Source organism: Mercenaria mercenaria, chromosome 16, assembly GCF_021730395.1.
Source record: "Mercenaria mercenaria strain notata chromosome 16, MADL_Memer_1, whole genome shotgun sequence".
Classification (NCBI taxonomy): Eukaryota; Metazoa; Mollusca; class Bivalvia; order Venerida; family Veneridae; genus Mercenaria; species Mercenaria mercenaria.
This window is the reverse complement of record NC_069376.1, coordinates 63,175,813-63,191,093: the sequence shown is the minus strand read 5'-3', so window position 1 is coordinate 63,191,093 and position 15,281 is coordinate 63,175,813. Positions and strand designations below refer to the sequence as shown.

At 35.2% G+C, this 15,281-nt stretch overlaps 1 protein-coding gene across 1 annotated transcript; it reads right to left on the bottom strand.

Moving 5' to 3' along the window:
* Nucleotides 1-2,890: 2,890 nt before the first annotated feature.
* LOC123541064 (sodium-coupled monocarboxylate transporter 2-like) lies at nucleotides 2,891-10,789 on the bottom strand. The gene is made up of 2 exons (XM_045326428.2): nucleotides 10,067-10,789; nucleotides 2,891-4,951 (listed from the first exon to the last, which is right to left on the bottom strand). Exons 1-2 carry the CDS (start codon nucleotides 10,677-10,679, stop codon nucleotides 3,720-3,722), a joined length of 1,845 nt encoding a protein of 614 aa, XP_045182363.2. The 5' UTR covers nucleotides 10,680-10,789; the 3' UTR covers nucleotides 2,891-3,719.
* Nucleotides 10,790-15,281: the final 4,492 nt, after the last annotated feature.

The window sequence follows — 15,281 nt, the reverse complement described above, 5'->3', positions numbered from 1 at the left end:
AGCAAAGCAAACACAAAATCCATCTCACTGACACTGGCAAAAATTTAGACAAATCCAGAATGAAGTTGTAACACTTATTCGCACTGCCAAACAAGATCACTTCAACAAAATGGCAGAGTCGTTTAAATCAGAGTCTACGTCACAAAGGCACTGGTGGAAATTAGTCAAACAACTTTTATCCTCTAAAGATAAACAAACAATTCCTGCACTTTAACAACCTAACACCCGAGAACTCGTTTTTGATAAGAAATTAAAATCTGAACTCTTAAATGATTTTTTTAGCAGTCAGTCATCACTTAATAACTCTGATAAAGACTTGCGAAATAACTACTACCAAGAACCATCAAACAGGCTTTTATCTATTTCTTTCACACCTCAAGACTTTGAGGACACTCTCAAAAAATTAATAAAACCTCAGGGCCTGATGAAATAAGTAACCGTTTTCTGCGAGAAACAGCTTCAGAATTAAAATTTCCACTCTGTTCCTTGTTCAACTATTCTTTGCAATGTGGTAAGATACCTCAGATCTGGAAAGATGCTCATGTCGTCTATGTCTATGCCATCTTTTAAAAGGCGACCCATCTATACTTAATAACTACGATCAATTTCTCTTCTTTGCTGAACTGAAAAGGTTTTAGGACGTATTATATTCAAATATATTTTTAACTTTCTTCATGAAAACAACTTAATCTCTTCTGTTCAGTCTGGTTTCAAACCTGGAGACTCAACAGTTAACCAAGTCACATGTCTATAGTATAGTCTTTTTAGACATAAGCATGCTTCCGATAAAGTCTGGCACCAAGGCTTAATTCTCAAGATCCGAAAAGCTGGTGTGCAGGGGCCTCTTCTTAATTGGTTTCATGATTAACTTTCTAATAGACGTCAGGCTGTTGTTCTACCAGGTTCCATATCTAAGTGGTCTACAATAAAGACAGGCTCTATCCTTGGTCCACTTCTGTTTTTAGTGTATATCAACGACATAGTGGAAGACATGGGCTCTCATATCCACCTCTTTGCCGATGATACCAGTCTTCATATAACTGTTGACCACCCGATATCTGCTGCAGGTATTCTTCAGTCCGATATCAACAAAATCTCATAATGGGCTGACAAATGGCTAGTCACATTCAAACCATCTAAATCAAAAACAATGAAAATTTTATACAAAACATCAAAACCTTTCCATCCACCCCTTCTTATGCACAATCAACCAATATCCTCTGTTACTTCCCATAAACACCCTGGGTTCACTTGTCAGAAGATGGTTCTTTGCACACGCATATCACATATATTACAGAAAAGCCATGGAAACGCATTCATATCATGCGCAAATAAAAATTTCAAATTGACAGGAAATCTCTGGAAATAACATATCTTTCTTTTATTAGACCACTTCTTGAATACGCAGATGTAGTCTTTTCAAACTGCACTCAGTATGAGAAACAAGAACTCGATAAAATCCAGAATGAAGCATCCCGTATTGTATCATCTAGAACAACACAGCTTGTATCTTTAAATACGTGAACTTCATAAAGAAGTTCCTTGGGAATCTCTTGAAACCCGGAGACGAAACCATAAACTCATACTTCTGTACAAAATGAAAAATGGCCTTTCTCCTGGCTACCTTTCAGTTCTAGCCCCTTCGTCTGTTGGCGCAGCCACCCGATACAACCTATGCAATGTTGATGATATACAAGGTATACGCACTCGAACTTTTCTTTATTACAACTCCTTTCTACCATCAGCTCTGACAGAATGGAATAGTTTGCCGTCAGAAATACAAAATTCACCAACTCTGACTTCCTTTAAAACACAGCTAAAACAAGACACCTTTACATGTCCAAAATACTTCTACACTGGTGCACGGAAGGGGCAAATTTAGCGTGCCCGACTGCATACTGAGTGTAGCTCTCTGAACCAACATCTTTACAAGAAAAACATTTCTCCTTCTCCTCTTTGTCAATGCGGTAGCACTGAAAGCAATCATCATTTGTTTTTTGAATGTCCAGATTACAATTATACCCGTAGAAGACTCCTCCAAACAACCTCCAGCCTCTGCATTGTCACTTTGCACACTCATCTATATGGGGACAAGAATCTTAGCGACGACATCAACAACAGCATATTCCTAGCAGTTCAAAACTACATCAGGGAAAGTAAACGTTTTCCATGAGCTTAAAACTATAGTAACGAATACTCCAATTTGCTCCAAACCTTCACCAATCCAAATCAAACCTTATACATTTATTTCTTTTTCTTTTCATTTTTAGTTTAAGGGTTGACCAATATTATCTATTACTCTATGCAGTTCGTACTACTAGACGGATTCTTCATATACATAGAACTAACGCCATTTCTTCAGTGTTACTATAAGTTAAACTTCGTTTTCAAATCTTGATTCTTTTTCTAAACTTTGTTAATTTCTAAACTTGATACTAACATTTGTTTCATGTCATTTATTCTACTCTATGCATATTCGCTAAATATTTGTTCTATAACACATTCTAAACAAATTATACCGCCAAATTTACTGTAATTTATCTCAGACAGGAGAAGACCTTTATAATCCTAACTTTCGGATCTTATCCTTTTTCAACATGTATAATATCGATATTGTAAACTGTAAAATGTAATATGCACATATGTTTGAAATGAAATATATTTAAACTTATCAAACGGCTTTCTTTTTAGAACTATTTCTTACAGCAGCGTATTAAAACAAAGCGCGTGAAACTAACGTCTATAAACAGGAAAGATGTCATGACGTTTCAAAGACAAATAATAGTGTTTAGTTCCGGTTTTGTTTATCAGTTGCAGCGTAATGTTATGAATTTTAGATAAAATATCGTTTTTGAATCAAAAATATACTATCAGGAAGAAAGAGGAACTGTCAAGGTATTGGATTTTTATTCCGTTTTTTCAACTAAACTATAAATTACAAAATAAATCGTCTACTTATTTATTTATTTATTTGGGTTTTACGGCGCACAAATATAGTAAAGGTTATATGGCGCCAAACAGGACTACAAATTTTGGTTTCACATCTCATTTACATCGAAATAAAAACATGAGGTATGGAATCAAAATTTGCATACCTGCTGGAATCACAGAGTTAAAGCAAAACCAAGTGTTAAGACCCTATTAGTAGCCTTTTACGATCATGCAAGGGTAAGGCAGTGGTTCCAATTCTCGTCTACAAATATGTAGTTCGTTATACGTCATTTACAGCCATACATTTACATTTAAAGCCATCTTACACCCCAGGTAAAATGGATTTTTCCAGCACCGGTAAAATACCGGAATTCCCCGCCTGGTACGCAAGAATAAATAATAACACACCCGTCAAATGTCTGCGAGGGAATCAGAGTGTTATGGAGTAACAGTTCTCTGACATTTATGCCGTGATTAGGATTAGTACTTTAAATGCTACAAGTAATTATTGAAACATATTTATCTGATGTTTGTTTCTGGAGGACGGAGCAAGGTTGAAGAACATGTTTAATGCTGTTGCATATATAGTTAGTAATGGCGAGTGTTGATTGTTTGGAAAAAAATATAAAAACAGTACTTAACTCAATATATCTCTTTTATGCAATTTAGTGCAAACTTTATTCATATCACCCTTAAATGTAAGGCTTGCTTTGAATATTGTCCAAACGATTAATTAATTTCTCTATAGATATTGTTACGAAATATCACAGCTTGACTGTCAATTACTCTTAGATACTTGTGCTTTTTTCTTCTTTTAACATATCTTCGTTTTCGTCTTCAACAAAACCATTTAGTTTGACCTGTTCTTTTCTCCTGTACATCCTCCTACATATAGACGGAATAAATATAGATAATGGGAGAATACATCTTTCATCTACCATTGCCCTTTGCTTCTGTATGGGTAGGGGAATAATACTTCCAATTACTGCCACAATTATTGTTATAATTGTACCAATTAAGTGAAAATACATATAAGAAATCGAATAAAAAACTTTCAATCCGGACAATTGCTTACTTTCCAATGCTTTAGAAGCAGCTGATGACCATGCTATTGATACTGTAGAGGTATTGATCGTTTGTGTATTTTCCAAATAAATAGTATAAGACCCATTTTTCTTACTGGTTGGACATTCGTCCGTAGGTCCAAGAGGAAGGTAGGGGGTTCTTGTTAAATCTGAGGAGAAAGTTTGTCCAAATATTAACCATAAACTTACTACTAATCCTACACATGTGGCAAAGAAAACGGCTTTTGGTCGACTTCGACGAAAGAATACAGAAACAAGAAACATTCCTGTTTCAGGTCCCGCTACAGCCCCCGTAAAACCAGCCAATATTTCACCTAGAGGACCCTTTACGTTAGACAGAAAAAATGCGACGGATGCTGAAATGATTCCATACATTACAACAAAAAGTTTAGATATGTTTGTTGATTTCTGATCGTTAATATCCGGTTTAAGAACTTTCAATATATCGACGCATGTGACTGCCGCGAGTCCACTTAATCCCGACGAAATAGTGCTCAAAGAAGCAGCTGCAAGAGCTGCAATAAACAAACCAGGCATTCCGTGAAGATTATGAAACATTTCAAGTATAGTAAATGGTATTATCTGATTTGGGTTACTTATTTGACCGGACGCTAAAGGGTCACAACCTCTTAAGCTATAATATGCAAATACAGATAGTCCTTCGAACATTACCACTACCCATACAATACAATAGATTGGAGCTGCAATATACAACATTCTCCTGGCAACATTTGAATGCGGTGTGGACATTATGCGCTGAACGCCTGCTTGTGTTATTGCCGGGTAGAAAAACTGAGGAATGGTCCCAATAACTAATGTCCAGAATGTGTGTCTGATCGTTGGGTCAGGGTTAAAGTTGAATAAGTTGATGCGGTCGTTGCTTATATGGCCAACTTTAGCAGGTCCTCCAGCACTTACAGTACTTTTGATGATCACTGAAATGAGAGAAGCTACTATTATATCATCGCACTAAGTCTACATATGAACTAACTTTTGATAAAACTCTTCATTATTTTGATAGTTTATATATGTAATAGTTAAATTGATATGGAAACCTTGTTCCTGTTCGTACCTGTATACTAAAATTACTACCAAGAAACGCTATGAAATCGCTGATTGCAGAACAATCATATTAAAATGGGGTTGTTTCATATCTTTGAGACAGCAATTACCTGACTCGACGTTAAATTATTCTATTACATTAGATAATTGGAAGCCTAATATACAAGCAGGTAGCATCATTTTCATCCACAGTGCAGTTGGTAATTTTACGCAATTTGATTTCAATATTATATTCACTAGAACATCACTGATTCAAGAACCCGCCGCATCAAATCATTTTTCTTTTTAAGCCTCTATTGCAATTGAAGACATATTGTAAGAAAGTTCAGTGAACTACTAGTATTTGCCCAATTTTATCGTACAGACGGAATGCAGGCTCCACAAACCCAGAGTGATGATTATTTCTTGTAAGTGAAATAAAGGCTTTTAACCAAATATTCAGACCCCATTGGAATATTGACTTTAAATATAAATAAACTATAAGTATCGCGATTGAAATGTGTAAATCAGTTTAAAATTGTTATAAGAGCATCAAAGTTATTGACCATACAAAGCTGTGTAGTATATTACCGTTTCTGCCCGCCATGACATTGAACTTGAAGATTTGTTATACATATTTCTACCAGGTTTAAATGAAAACGCATTGAGACAGCGGACCCGTGTTAAAAACCGGCATTTTCCGAGTGAAAAAGTTTCCCCCACCTTTGCCATAATTGGAATGATTTTCATAACTACCAGAGACTATGATAAGATCTAATAGAGAATAACAGAAATTGTCGATTGACGTTATCGATCCTCTACCTTTAAGAAAGTGCAATATGGTAAGACTCTTTTAAGCTCTGATGACTTTGAACTAAAAGATAGATCAACGAATATGTATGTATTGCACGGCACATTGCATTCACTAAAGATTAAGTAGATATTGGTTGAGAGCAACACACGTATGGCGTATGGCCAGGACAAGAAGTTTCAGTATTTAAAAAGCCTTCTAACTCCTCCCTACATTGGCCTTTAAGATGGAGTCACTATTCATGCGCACTGCACTCCGCAATGTTGTGATAATTTCTTGCGTCAAATGTAAATGAAATTAAAGTTATGACCCAGACAAGTAGGTGTCAGGACAGACGAACGGGAGTGATGACTGCAGAAATTCCACTTAAGGCATGGGCTTGACATTTAAGCGCCTGAACCATTTTATACAAACTGTCACTCAATAATATAAATGACATTTAGAAATATAATTCTATCACGAATACTGATGGTATATTGTGTACTTTTAATATATACTGTTGTGTTTAGTATCTATTTGATATTAATAAATTTACAGGTTTTATGGCCAAATTGTCATTCATATAGTTTGGTAGGAATCACAAACATAGCCGTAAGTAACATATATCATATTGTTCAATAATTGTTCAATAAATGGTGCTATAGATATATCACAATTCGTTCCTCCAATTTAGATCTGGGGCTGGTGGAATGTTTCAATGTACAGCCAGTTTCGAATACTATTAGCAGTATCTGTAACATAAGTCAGATTATAAACAAGGTTTTGCTTATAACTAACTCTGTGATGTTGCTATGAAAGAATAACCTTTGACTTTATATATCAACGTTTGCACCCTCGGGTTATGTTGGTGGCTAAGACCATAGCAAAAACACACTGTATTATTCGAGTGGATTTATTCTGTACGCCCACGTGAAATATTATTCTGCAGGTGTAAAACTTCTTCGTATTGTTTCGATATGTTAATACAGTATAGGCATACAGACACTAAATAGGAAAATGGCGCGAAGAAATGGTAGTCGCATAATGGCGAATTCAAATAGACCTAAGTTCTTTGCTCTGTAGAGTTATTTTCCTTATTTTCTTTGCATTGTTTTTGCTGAAATCACATGACAGATCTATGATTGACATGTAGGTAGCATTTTCATAGTGAAATGATAACACAACGGAATTTGTCATGGAAACTTAGATCATACACCACTACTACAATTTAGGGTCTTATTTTTAGCTTTTGCAGTTTGTGTGTTTGACTGAAAATATCTTTCTTGCATCAAACATGACTTCCACTTTTCTTTTAATTTTTGTTCAGCACTGACAATATTCTTCAAGAAAATGTAAGTTACAGACATTTAAAATGGGCCCCGATGTGTGCTGCGGCCATTAGAAATAGTTCAGTTTTATATAGAATAAAGAAAAACAGCTATTTAGTGTTTTGTTACCAATAATACTGCTATATATTATTTCTTAATTACACATTTCTGCCAACACTGTCTAGACCTATTCAGGTAATTTATTCAGTCAATTTACAACAGCTGAAAAGAGTCATTAAAGGTATATAATATCTCTATAATAACAGCTGTGTAAAGTCGTACAAACATGTGACAAATTGTCAAATAAAAATACCTGACCATAGGTATTTACTTTGTAGTAGATAAATGCAGAAGGAAAGTGACAACGGATTATTTTATGGCAATGTTATATTATATCAGAACATGACATACGTAAGGCTACTGAAGTCATGATTATAAAACATTAGCGTGAAAGAAATAATGTTTCAAAAATACGGAAATTGTGATGTATTCATCCCCCAATCTGCTAATCAACCTGAATGTAAAGCTTCAACAATTTATTTAAACATCTATTTTGTAATAGCTGTTTTCAGTTTCAATCATAATTTAAACAAATTAGAGCTGATTGAATAAGATAACTAACACCAAGTACCATGCTACTAGAGTAAACAGACAAAATATGATCAACTCCATGCAATTATAATGACTCTATTTCACGGAACGGTGTGCATATAGATATAGACATGTTACTTAAATCATCTAATAACATGTTGCCAGGCAACGTAAAGGATACGCCGATGTTAAACGAATAATCTTATGATCTCATAACGTATACTCACTGTACACTTCACCTACTAGTGAAATAAATCTAGGTGTATGTAAAAAATACCTTTCTGTATTCTGCAAGGAATGTATGACATGACAGTCAATTAAAAAACACACATAAATTATGAACGCAAAAACTATCTTATGAATAAAGTAATCGTTCTAAAAAGATTTGTAACCAAAACCTTTGAAAAGTTGAATTATTTAGCTCGATATATCTTATATCAGATAAAGTGTTTAAAATCCGGTAAATGTCTCTCCAAGTTTATTGTCTGTGCGTTTACGTACGTATATACATTTGTTAATTTTTGTTTTGTTTCATTGAGTCCTATTAACAACAACAACGACAACAACACCAACAACAAAAGAATGCTAATGTCAGAAGTATTGAAAGTATTGTAATCATGAAAGCAAAGTTTTTCAAAGGTTACTTAATCATTCAATATCATCATATTTCCACTGTTTGACATAAAGATGTATCCATCTAATATATCCGTTCAGCGACGATGTTCGATTGCAGAGTACGCATAACTGGATAATTTAAAAACACTTTTAAACTTTCAATTAATCTCCATTACATCTTAATAAAGTATTGAAACTATCTGGGTCTGCATAAATAAATATAAAAACAAAACAATATTATTTTAAAAATATGCTTTTTAAACTTTCATAAGCTAAATGTATACAAGGACTATTTGCTCTCAGTATATGAAAATGACTCAAGTCGTGTACATGTATTATGAATTTAAAAAGTTCAACCTGTCCGTTTTCAAGTTTCCAAAATTACACATATTTAGATTATTTGTACAAAAGATAAATATATCCTTTTAGAAATAATTTATGAAATGCCCTAAACGCGTTTAAACCTCCAGTTTCCTTTATGTAAGTTACTGACCGTTCCAAGGTGGTGCCCCTATTTTCAACGTGTGTGTGTGTGTGTGTCTACGCGTGCGTACGTGCATATGTTTGCGTGCGCGCGCGCGCGTGTGTGTGTCTTGGGCGTTGCCTCACAGAGTTGTTTTTTCTCACTTGTCTGCTTGTTTATCTGTGTATTTTAGCTCTGTGTGTGTGTGTGTACGTACGTTTCTGCGCTGCTGCGGTTAACGGTGTAGGGAGACTGCGTTTAAGGAACGTATCTTTCCCTGTTGAATATTCATTCTTGCTCCATTTCCCCCCAACACCCGACCCTTTTATCTACCCCTTACCCTTCCCTTCTTATCTTTTGTATTTTGCATATAATTAAAATTTACTTGTTGTTGGCTTTTTGAAGCAACCTGTGATTTTTCCGTTACAGCTTTTTGTTTCGGGCCTTCATTGCAATGCATGGCGCTATGGCTGTGTTTCGGGTTCTCTGTGTTCCGGGAAATCTACCATTTATCTTTTGTCTATCGTGATGGTGATTTGTTCGTATCGCGGACAGCAAATAGTTTTCCATTTATACACAACTTTATGAATATGTAGTATTCCAATAAGTTAACTTTACTAGAGAAATAATAAAAGTTTTCTTAGGTCTCAAGTAGTAAAAAGACTAAAATGCAACTGCTGATTTGTAAGACATGATTACAGAGTTTTGAGCGTACATGCAAATCTTTAACCGGTTCAAACGTGTAGTGCAGTTTGTGCGTTGAAAGAAATATTTTAGTCTGGAATATACAAGTCGTTTGTATTGGTACCTGATCTGGTGTACTGTGGAGGTAACTCTCTCCACCCCCAGCCCCTGACCCCCGACGCCCTTTTGATACAGGGAAAGTAAAGTTTTCTGATCATGACTTCAGACTTTCAACTGTGTCCTTGACCTTGAATCTAACTATATGGGCTGTATACTCCGCATGTTGTTTTGATAAGGTTAACAGTTTATGCATGACTCTAATACATTGTCTGTCGTTGGTATTTGTTTACATCAGCTTACTGTTAAGTACTTAAGACACATTTTTCCGGTATACAGAAGCTGTTAAAATATATTTACAGTTACAGAATACAAAATAAGCATGGATTTTACCTCACAATTTCGTCTATATTTTGCAATCATAATTGCTTTTTCATGTAGTATTAAATCTAATGTACATTGAATAAGGTTTTGTCATTACCTGCTAAGATTCCACCGAGCATGACAAATGACTGGAACACGTCAGTCCATATGACGGCTTTTATCCCTCCTATAGACGTGTATAAAGTCGCAGCTGCAGCAAATGTAACGATCGATATCCAAATTGGTAACCCAGTGGTAGACTGAAGCGCTAATGCAGTCCCAAATAAAACAACACCCATGTATAACGTATAGTAGGAAACACCTAAAACCACGCCCAGATACCTGACAGATTTTGTTCCATATCGTAGTTGATAGTATTCATACACACTTGTTACATTCAACGGATGGAAAATCGGCACGACAATTAAGGATGCCAGATAAAATGATGCCATTACTCCTATAACTTGTACAGCGTATTGCAGTCCATACACATACACCTCAGCCGGAGAACCTAGCATTATAACTGATGATTGAAATGTCACCACGAAAGATAAACCGAGAGGAAGCGCCTTCAATTTTCTGTCGCCCAGAAAGTAGTTCACTGATGTATTGTGTCTCTTGTCCTTGATAGCGAAAAATATTCCTATTGCTATAGATATTGCTATAAGAGCTCCAAACACGATATAATCAGCTGTTCCAAAACTCCTTCCAATTATAAATTCTTCATTCATTTTGGCAGAGTTTATAAGTGAATTCTTAAAAACTAATATAAACTAAACAGCGTTTGCGTTATATAATATCAGCAAGTGATCGGTAACGACATGAGGATGAGCCGAATGTAAACAGGTATTGTAATCGCTAGATATGCTCTGTGATCATTATACCAGGTTCGCTTTTCTTCTTTTTTTCAAGATGCATCACAGTTTCGTACTGTAAGAATACTCCTGACATCATCTTATCTGGGAAGGAGATAATTTCTGTAGTATCATAAAAAATGAAGACATTTGTAAAATATTACCACATCAGGTTGTAAAAATTGTAAAATTAGAATATCTGAAATAAGTTCAGTAAGGGTCAATTGTGTAGTTTTGTTTTCAGATTAAGGGCATTTAACAGTGGCTAGTAATTGTTAACATTTTATACTATTTTATAAGGCTAACAAATACACGTGACTATTTTAACTAAAGACCAAAGGTCTCTACATCAAAGACAACGCATTAGGTATATTCAAATCATAATGTAGTTATCAAATATGTTTTTTTTTATGTAAGGAAATCATGAATTTATCGTATCAACAAATGAATAATACAGATACGATGGAAAATTCATGCAAATTAATATGTCATTTCATTTTGATTTAATAACTTGTGTCCCTCCATTTCGTCGGTCAAATTAAATGACGGGTTGTTTGTTAGCAAAACATACTTTGTGTTATTTAACGTTTGATATTTTAATCTTACTGTAGCTTTATAATATCTGGGCATTGTACTCGTTCTATTCTTAAAACTGATTAGGTATCTTAACAGTCAGAAATTGTTGTAAAATAATAAAAAGTGGAAGCATTGTAATCACCACCTATTTCCAGAAGCATTTGTTTTGTTTATCATTATTCTGGCTAAGTCATCCCAGTACCTACGGTCCCCGTGCGATCTTTAGAGGATGCAGTCGTAGGATATCCGTACGGACATCGCAGATTATCGTACGGAGCTCGCAAGGAGCCTGGTCGTACCTCGTACGGTGCTGGTGGGTTCGTACGGTGCTTGCACGGCTCTCGCACGGTGTCCACATGGTGTCCGTGCGGAAAGAATAAATCTGTTCGGCGACGTCTGAAAAAATTTCCATTTTCAATCGTAGGATATCCTTAAGGACATCGCAGACGGTGCTTTGAGTATTATGTCATTTTGGGCACGTGCCTGGTGCAGTGCGAGTCGCAAGTGCAGCAGTCTGAGCCGATGTGGCTTCATTCTGTACAACGCCTCGACAGTACTTGGTGGAACTTAAAGTATATTCCTGCTTTTATACCTTCTTGAATAACCAAGGAAGCCGTTCGGAGCCCGTAAGAAGATCTAAGTTATCATTATGTTTTTTTCTTCGTCGTATTAGATACACAACATTTTCACTAACCCTTCTAACTTTACTGTGTAACATCGGTTGAAAGGTGAAAGTTCAAAACTAGAACATTTGACTATAACAGTTAGTGTACGACCACTGTTTATCATTTTTGTAAAAAATGGACTATAACAATTAATTTCTCTAGCGTAGTGAGTGCACGACCGTTATTTATCACTTTTGTAAAAAATGTGGAATGTTACTGATATATTAAACTTACTTTGTAAATGTCGTTTTATTTTTTGGGGTTTAACGCCGTTTTTTTATTCAACAGTATTTCCGTTATGTAACGACGGTCATTTAACACAACCAGTACAAACCCGTTCTCCGTAAGTAACTGCTGACGAATGATTTCAAACAAAATGTCTTTTATCAAATCGTCACGGCGAACATAGACCTCGCCCGAAGATCGAACTTACGACCCCGCGATCCGTAGATATGCGGTGTCCCTATTCAGCTAGGCCGGCGGGCTATAATATATTGGGTTTTATGTTGCATTTTAAGTATAACAAACTTGTTTATTTTTTCATTGACCCCTGTTCCAGTTAGAGGTCGCGACGGGAACAGTATCTTAGTATTTGGTCGCGCGCTAGTTGTTCCCCTTTGCTTTTTTGACACGTTTTGTAATGACAAAGGCGTGAATTTTGTTTTTAATTATGCTAGTTTGCTTTGCCATTTCAATCTACGTCAGCAATGGAACAACATAGACATTCACCGACTTTATCCCACCCACCCATCCACATATTTGCTCATACTGTTTATAACTTTATCGTAAATCAGAAATCTTTGCTGTTTGTTTTTCAGGTTCCTGCATGGTTGGTGGGTTTAAGACCACAGTATACCCAATAAGGGAACAGGACAATAGCAGAAAGTTGTATTGCCACAAACAACACACAAGGCTTTGTAGTGATTGATTAAACATTTTGTTGTGTAATAAAATCTATAATCATTCTTTGGAAGCATGTAATGTCGGGTACAAACAAGGAAATCAGCGTAGCTGAAATCAAGTTGCCACACTGAGGCAAACCGAGGCAGTTGCCTCAATTAATTTGAGGAGCCGCAAAAATGAGAGTAGAAAGTAGGCTTATATACTGATGAAAAATTCAGTTATAAAAGTTTAAAAAGTATATTAATATCATTAGAATATATCAGCATGTTACCCACTTCAGTACCTCAACATTAAAACAAAGCAACACTTGAGGCCACCATTTATTACCTGTATTTCAAAGATTTCTAGGGGGAGACTCCCTGATCCCCCACACACGGACAGAACCCCCTCCAGTACCTACCCCGTCTCGAGCTATAAGTTATAAGGTACTAGTTAGCTGATAAATAGCATGTTGTTGTATGTCTTTACTGATGATCCAATTGCCTTTCAATTACAAAAATGACTGTATCCGACCATAATAGACTAGGATAATCTCCAAATATTCTTGTTAAATATGAACATACTTTTTTATTAAGTGCCCCCGGACCCCTCCCCCCCCCCCCCACGCCCCCAAATAATGACAGGTATTTTGTGAGATTACTGCTGGTGATAACTACTTAAGAAATGAAATAAAATACCTTCAGGATCAGACATTTTAGTACTAGCGCTGCTAGTAAATGTTATGTTGAATGCCAGAAACTCAAACTAATAGTAACATGTTAACGTTAATGTTTGTCACGGCAGAGAACATTGATTCCAATTTAAAAATGCACTGTGGGAGTAAAAGAGTACCGAAGCCATATGTATTAAAGTAACAGTATAACTCGGAAGTAATATTTTAATGCAGAATGGTATCAATTAAATTGAATAGTCATGTTTACGTTAGTGCTCTGTGAAGTGAAGTAGTCTACTAGCAGTTGTTGATAATTCGACACCGACCATGGTTTGTATTGGTTTGGGGAATGTCTTGAGCCCTTAAGGATGTATGAACGAATTTTTTCTAACGTTAAGAATGTTTTCATACTCAGTGAGTTTGATGAACATTAGTTTCCAAGACAACCAAGGGAAGAAAAAACACAGGTCACGAAACTCATTTTAATTTTATAGGACATTTTCTTCACCCACTGTTTAAGCATTTCTGAAATTTTGTAATAAATTTTTTTGTTAAAAATTCAATGTTATAGGGATTCAGGTCTATCAGGTTAATATGAATACAAGGTGATATCAGTATTATATAAGCATAAATGTCACTAACAAATCTCTTTCATTTTTACATGTTGACATAGTTACCCAACCCACTTTTATTTCAATGAAAAAGCGTATTTAGATCTACAAAAAACATTTTGACGTTAAGATTTTCAAAATATTTTGCTGCTTTAATGACACACATAAATGCTTCAAAATGGAAAGAAAAAAAGTTGGGGTCACCGTGCATCTAAGAGATTTATTAACAAAATAATTTTGATATTTTTTGTTCTTTTTGTTTTAATGTATATTTTCTAGAAAGTATAAAGCGCTATCTTGAACACATTTATTTCAGTTATAGCTTATCATTATATGTATCAGTTAGGAAAATATCAAAACCAAATCTGAATCACTTTCATAGATATTTGAAATTATCTACCCCTACCCAATTGTAAATCTTACGTCAATTTTAGGCAAATGTCAGCCAAAAATAAGGGTGAATTTTTGTTTTTCGCAAAAAGTAAAATATGTTTGGTTAAATGTTACATTATTAGCCATATTTTAATTATTTAGAATTAATTTTTGACAAAACTTTTGTTAGAAAGCAATATTCGAAGAAACATTGTTCAAAATGGTGGATATCCTAAAAAACGCTCTTACATCCTTAACAGTGTAAGTAGAATTCTTGACATAGTTTGTCGGCGTATTAGTCTCAATTGTGGGTCTGCACCTGTGTTTCATGGATGTTTACAATTTCTCGGCCGTAATTAACTAGAAGTCATTAAAATATTCGGTCGAGGATTGCGTGTCAAGCCATTTGGTGCATGAAATAACTTTGAACTTGGTGAGAATCTTCTTTTAACAAAATTAAGAATGTCATTTTTTGCAGAATACTGTTTAGAGATGAGTTCATTATAAGTAATTTAAAAAATGGCATTCCAACATAGACATTATCTCACCTTGTCAATTGCCATTAGAAATCTTTGAATAAAGTCGCGGCATTTTACCACTAAAGTGTGTTGCAGTTTTCATTTATTCTGATAAATTAGCTGTAGTGGGTATGCCAGACGTATATGGTTGGACGCTAACTCATCTGCGAACGAAATGATGA